General features: G+C 40.0%; 1 protein-coding gene across 1 annotated transcript; it reads right to left on the bottom strand.

The window, feature by feature from the left end:
• Window positions 1-1,782: 1,782 nt before the first annotated feature.
• LOC311263472 (uncharacterized protein) lies at window positions 1,783-4,274 on the bottom strand. Its single transcript, XM_084363551.1, has 5 exons — window positions 4,249-4,274; window positions 4,047-4,137; window positions 2,567-2,836; window positions 2,149-2,415; window positions 1,783-1,911 (listed from the first exon to the last, which is right to left on the bottom strand). The coding sequence occupies exons 2-5, from the start codon at window positions 4,117-4,119 to the stop codon at window positions 1,874-1,876; spliced, it is 648 nt and encodes a 215-aa protein (XP_084219677.1). The 5' UTR covers window positions 4,120-4,137; window positions 4,249-4,274; the 3' UTR covers window positions 1,783-1,873.
• Window positions 4,275-6,516: the final 2,242 nt, after the last annotated feature.

The following is a 6,516-nucleotide window of genomic DNA, read 5'->3' as shown; positions in this document are numbered from 1 at the left end:
ATTTACCCGTACACTTTTACAACACTGTACGTCATGTTGGAATAGAAAATATAAGCTGGTGTTAAATTTCCAGTTACAATCAACAAAAACACGTAACCACAGCTTGGAGGGGGATTTGAATTTGAGTTTAGAGTTGAACCGCTGCCCCTCAAACATTTTCTGCACGTCCCTTGTGCCGTGTGATCTGACAGGATGTTGTTCAATGTAAAAAAATTTCACACACTTCACACCTTATTTCCAGACTTCTCACTGTCTTTATTGAATAAAACTGTCACAAACTGTCTCAGGGTATGTGACAAGGAGGGAGCAAGAGTAATTTATTAAAACACGGATAGTACAAATCATAAGAAAACCAAAAGACAAATATGTAGGAAGAGGGTAAAGGGCCGACCACCAGTTTATATAGTGTGGCAGCAAAAACAGGGGAGCTGAACATTGCTGATGACCCTTCTCCACCCACCAGGCTCCAGAAGTGAGAGGCCTGCTCAGGGCTCGTCACCAGTCACAACAATCCACCAAAAAAACCTCCCAAATCTCTTGAGTTGCTGGTGAGTCAGTGCCACAAACTTAAATAACATCCATTTACATAGATAAACACAAATGGGACTATAGACTTGCCTACACTATTGCAAACACATACAGTATACACCCTCTCTACCAAATCCATATTTTATTATCTTTGTTTATCCTTATTATTTCTACAGACCGTGCTTTTGCTTGTTTCTAATTATCACCACCACCGCCACAGACATCATAATCAATGCATTTGAAGGTTTTGATCAAGTCCTTGGGTTGTGACCCAAATACCTTTTCAGACCTTTTTACCACCATCTTCTCTATGTACGTCTACAGCTTATATTCATATCTCAAAATCATGTATGTTGTTAACCTGCATTTTCCCATATCTGTGTGCCATGTCTGTATCTTTGTTGCTGCAAATTAGTTAAAAAAAAAAAAAAAAGAATACGCCACAGGAAACTATCCCTAAAGAGGAATGTTAATCTCACCTGGTGACTTGACTGCCCATTATCTGGTCAAGCTTATTTAGTTCACAGATTTAAACAAAAATGATACAGAAAACAAGACATAGTTGAGTCAAATCAGCACCTGAATACAAAAATGACAACAAGCAAAAGGTGAACTTAAAGGAATAGTTCGCTCTAGAACGAAATTCAGTCATTATCGACTCACCCTCATGTTGATGAGAAGTCTGGTGTAGTTTCTTATTCCTCAAAGTGCAGCTGGAGACCCGCGGGGGTACCCTCCAGCAACAATAATCCATATAACGAGCGTTAATGGCGTCCGAGACGAAAAGGTCCATAAAACTACACAAGAACTTTGTAATATTCCTCCATACTGCTCGTCCGCTGCAATCCGCGAGTCTCGTTCATCTTGTCCGGCGCGGCTTCCGTAGTGCAAACGCTGTGAGGGAGACTCACGTGAACGCGGAGCGTGCCTCCAGGCAAATATATTATAGCGACTGTTTAGGCTAGAAAAATGTACTAAATGACATTGTTTCGAGTAAACTCTGGATGTCGCCACTTCAGGACACTTGGATTGCAGCGGACGAGCAGTATGGCGGACTATTACAAAGTTTTTGTGTAGTTTTATGGACCTTTTCGTCTCGGGCACAATTGACACCTGTTATATGGATTATTGCTGCCGGAGGGTACCCCCGCGTGTCTCCAGCTGCACTTTGAGGAATAAGAAACTACACCGGACTTCTCATCAGCATGAGAGTGAGTCGATAATGACTGAACGTCGTTCTAGAGTGAACTATTCCTTTAAGTAGTTTGTGTGGGTGATGGAGACAGATTGCTATAGATATGCTGATCAACATCTGCTGGATTCAGGGAATCATAAGGGTGCATTTCTACACTAAATTTCTTCCTCCGTTCTTGTCTTTTACCCCTGCAAATGTAAAAGAAAAACAAAATGTAAAAAAGAAAATCATCCCTGGATTGAGTGTTAAGCTGTTTTGAGATAACGCTTAATTTGGAGCTACTTGGTTGTGGACAGTTGATTTTGATAACCTAAATTCACCAATAAAAAGTAAAATATCCTGAAAAGAACTTCTTGAATGATGGACTGTCTTTTATTTTAGAGACCTTTGCACTGTGCACTGAGCAGATATGACAGACTACTCACACTTTTGGAGTGGGATTTCAGCGTTAGCCATGCCCAGTTCGGTGATGCTACTGCATCTGACACTGGAGTCGTGGTAGTCAGCAGCGGGCATTATGGTGGTGCTGTTCACTGATTGGTCCCTCTTAGAGATGGTGAGAAGGACTGAGAAGTCTGTGAGAGAGTCTGAAGGCCAGCGGATCCGTGGCAAGGGATTCCCCTTACTGATGCACACACAGACCAGGAGCCTGCCGTCAACCATGCACTGGGAACTGAGGATCCGAGGAGCAACTGACAAAGAAAGAAAGAAAGAAAGAAAGGTCGAGCAGTTGTTATAATTTGGGGACACCTTGCAAGCCCATATAGATAGGCTGCAGATGACTATCATACACTAATACCATATTGTTCATGTGTAGAACAACAAACAGTGCAGGGTGCTTACATTTCACAGATAAGGTGACGGTTGTCTTAACAGTGGTGGAATTAAACTCTGCCACACAAGTGATGTTGCTGTTGTGATGGTCTGCTGCAGGAATGATGGCTGAGCTGATCATAGAAGGAACTCCTGAGACAGACTGAATACCCTTGTTCCATATCCAGAACATCTGTGGAACGATGTCTGGGCATAAACGAGGAGCATAACATTTCAGGGTGGCAGCTTTTCCTTCCGTCAAAGGAGGAACCCTCACTGTTGGTTTTTCCGTTGAAAAGGCTGAAGATAAACAGGATCAAGATTATCATCTGTTGTGTAATTTGGTTTTTGTCTGGTGCAATGGACGATGACAAACCACTTTTTTGTCATTTGGTATTTTTATCACTGAACACTGACATCCTGTTTTGTTACTCAACCATGCAGTGAGTCTTTCAGGAAAAGTCAGTGTTGGCAAATCAAATATTTCACATTTTTTAATTATCTGTATGTGATATATAAACATAGAACAAAAAGTAGGGAAATTTGTGTTTGGTAGATTATTTCTTTGTTGTAGCAATGCTTCTTGGCAATAAATCTTATACTGTTGGAAAACCTATTTATTTCCCAGGTGACAGGGCTGGTGACCAGCATGAGGAGGAGGTGCCAGGCTGTTGTGGTTGTGTATGGTTCTTCCACACGCTACTGAGGCTCCTGTTTGTTAAATGAATAAATTGTTGAATTGCCAATGTGTCTTGTTTCTTCAGACATCAATCATCCAATCCACCAAACAACACCAAACAAGAGTCAATAGCAGAATAAGCTGTTTGGCAGAGGAGATTTGGCACATTTTTAATGAGCGCAAACCACATACTCAGCTGTGCTGCTCATTCGACAAATGCATGTTCCTTACAAATGTGGCACCATGTAAAAGGGAAATAAACAGGCTCTCCAATGGTATAAGAGTATTGCCAAAAAGCACTGTTACAACAAAGAAATAATCTACCAAACACAAATTTCCTTACTTTTTGTGCTATGTTTAGTTCAATCTAACACAGTCAAACCAATCAACATTAAATATCCAGAAGATTTTTTTCTCAGCAGAAACTATGATCTGAGCCCTCTTTGGAAAAACATACGTCTGATCAAATTCCCATTCCAATTTGAAGCCATGTTCATACTCTCCTTGTGGTAGGGCTTTTATCCTGACATGGTCTCTTGTCCCAGGTTTTACATCGTATACAAGTTCTTTGTTCTGTTCTATGTGAATTTTTGTGTTCTGCGGATCTCCTTGGAACCAAATCTTGCTAAGAGGTGTAACTTTGTTTGTTGGAAAGGTAAAATCACATTTGATCCAAAAGCAGTCACCAGATTTCACTTTAATGGCTGTGATCACATTGATGGAAAACTCTTTGTCATTTAAAGTTTCTGCCAAAGAACGCAAAATCACTTTCATTTCAATGTTCAACGTGGGATGTATTTATTCAAATTGACTGTAGTTTAAAAATCCCACCTCTGGCACACTGACGCTGGCAGCTGCTGGCCTTAAACAAAAGGCAGAGAATCAGTGAGGAAATCCAAGTCATCCTTGTGTTTTGGAAGAACTGTGACGCAGATATTAAACATCCATCAATCAATTAATTAATAAAAAGCTTTCACATTTTCCATCTATGTTTGATCAATGTTATGTCTGTCATGTATTACATTGACGTTACCTTTTGAAGGTTTCTTAACAGTTGGATGATGATCTCCTCTTTGTTTTCAGCAGTCTGAAGTCAAAATTCTAGTTGAACAAAGCTTTTGTAAGCCCTGTGCAAGTCATGGTGTAATAGGAAGTTATCATTCGTCAGAAAACATTTCGTCATGTTGGTGCTATCTGTATTTTACACAAATGCAACAAATAAAGCTATGGTGAAAGGAATGCAAGCTTACACATCTTCTCTTTTTACAAATACATCAAATACCAATTATAAGGTCTGTTATGAAAACATTTCAAATTGAGCAATAGGTTAGACTCCATCTCAGTTAACTATAGATATACACCAATCAGCCACAGCATTAAAACCATCAACAGGTGCAGTGAAAAACATTGCAATGTTGTGGCAGTCATGTGGATGCCTGGTTGATCGTTTCATTCACTTAAGTTAGTTGTTTAAGATTTTTGTTTTCCTTTTGGTACAGCAGTGTAATCTTGATAAAGATAGTTGGTTGCTGAGTCGTTGGTATTTGACGACCTGGAAATGAGATTCAACAATCGGATATCTTTCTCCAGAATCACCCTCCCTACCTTTAAGGTTGGTGTCTAAAATTGAAATTCTGTTCCCGTCCCTAAACATTTTGGACTTTGCTACAAGTGGAAATGGATCAAAACAGAATCAAAAATTGTGGCAACCCAGACCAAAAACAGGAGATATGCATATGTTTGCTGCCAACATCTTTTATGCCATCTGTATTTATGGGTGTGCAAAAAAAATAATGTTTACATTTCCAAATGAGTGACTTTCTCTGTCCTGCATGATAAAATGAACATCAGCCAGCGAGTTCTTGCTTCCTTTTTTATACATCCTCATTTCTGATGAACAGTGTTTGTGGTGTAATGGAGCTGAGAAAGTGAATATTCACACTGTCTGTGAGCTGCATCCACTTTATGTTCTTTGTCAGAAAAAGGGTTCTTTCAAAAATAAAGAATGGATGGCTGGAGTCGCAGATGTGCTTTGAGGTGCTTTTATTAACAAAAAAAATGTGAAGAAAGAAACAATTACGTAATTACGTCTCCTGCTGCAAACAGGAAAAAGGCAAAAATCATATTACCACACAGGTTTTAGTCCAGTACCTTCCACCTTCAGACTGATTCAGCTCTCTCGAGGCCAGTGGTGGCCACAGGCTTATATATGCTCAGCCCCTCCCTCCAGACCAACCAACTGTTCTCAGTCAATTAACCCACATTTTAACACCAGAATTCACCATTTCTTTAATTCATGCACATTAATTTAATCCATGCCAATATACTTTACCATCACCCTGAAATCTCATAAATACACTATGTAGTTTTAACAATAAACACAATTTACCTCTCACTCAATCAAACATGGTTTCTCCCACTATCATCACACCTGAGTGTGCTCCCCCCCTCCCTCCTATAAAGGAAGCACTCAGCTTCAGCTCTGGTTCACGCCCTGAAGCTGTGAAAGGACAAACTCAAAGATTGGTGAGATTGAAACAAACAAATTAAACAAACAAAATCATGAACTAATGTGGCTTTTATATTAAATTATTGAAATATTGTGAAATTGTAAATGGTGATTGAAACTAATTTATTGCAGTGAGTGCACTCACTACAAATACAGAGGGAAGACTGTGTGTGTGTGTGTGTGTGTGTGTGTGTGTGTGTGTGTGTGTGTGTGTGTGTGTGTGTGTGTGTGTGTGTGTGTGTGTGTGTGTGTGTGTGTGTGTGTGTGTGTGTGTGTGTGTGTGTGTGTGTGTGTGTGTGTGTGTGTGTGTGTTGGTAACCAGGTGTGAGTGTTTTACCAGGTGCTGTCCGTTAGTGACAACATCTTTGTCACATTCTTCATTTGAACTAATGTGACAATGATACAGAGAGTTTGAGGTTTGTCAGATTCAGTCTCATTAACTAAAGCTAGCCTGAGCTCATGCCTAACTCTCATTGGGTGGCGTAATCTGTTTCCACCCCATGTGACCTCACTGTTATATTTGGTTGCTGGTTGCAAATAGTGCGGCAGTTGTCCTGCCTGTGGTCTGTGGGGATTTATTACTTTAACCTGTAATTTCTTCTTTTCTTTTCAGACACATGGAAATCACAGGGCAATTTTTAAATTATACGATGTGTCTGAGCACTTATGGATAAATTCAAAGCTTGGTTATATGCTATAACCACTGTAGTTAGTTGATGCCAAACCTAGAGCGAGTAGTACCAACGAGGAAGGGGCCCAGGAAATTTAAAAACATGTGCTTGTGTGAGTGTG

This window comes from Pagrus pagrus (genome assembly GCF_965226575.1).
Source record: "Pagrus pagrus genome assembly, chromosome: 10".
In the NCBI taxonomy this organism is placed as follows: domain Eukaryota; kingdom Metazoa; phylum Chordata; class Actinopteri; order Spariformes; family Sparidae; genus Pagrus; species Pagrus pagrus.
The sequence above is the reverse complement of the archived record's forward strand: the minus strand, read 5'-3'. Positions and strand labels throughout refer to the sequence as shown.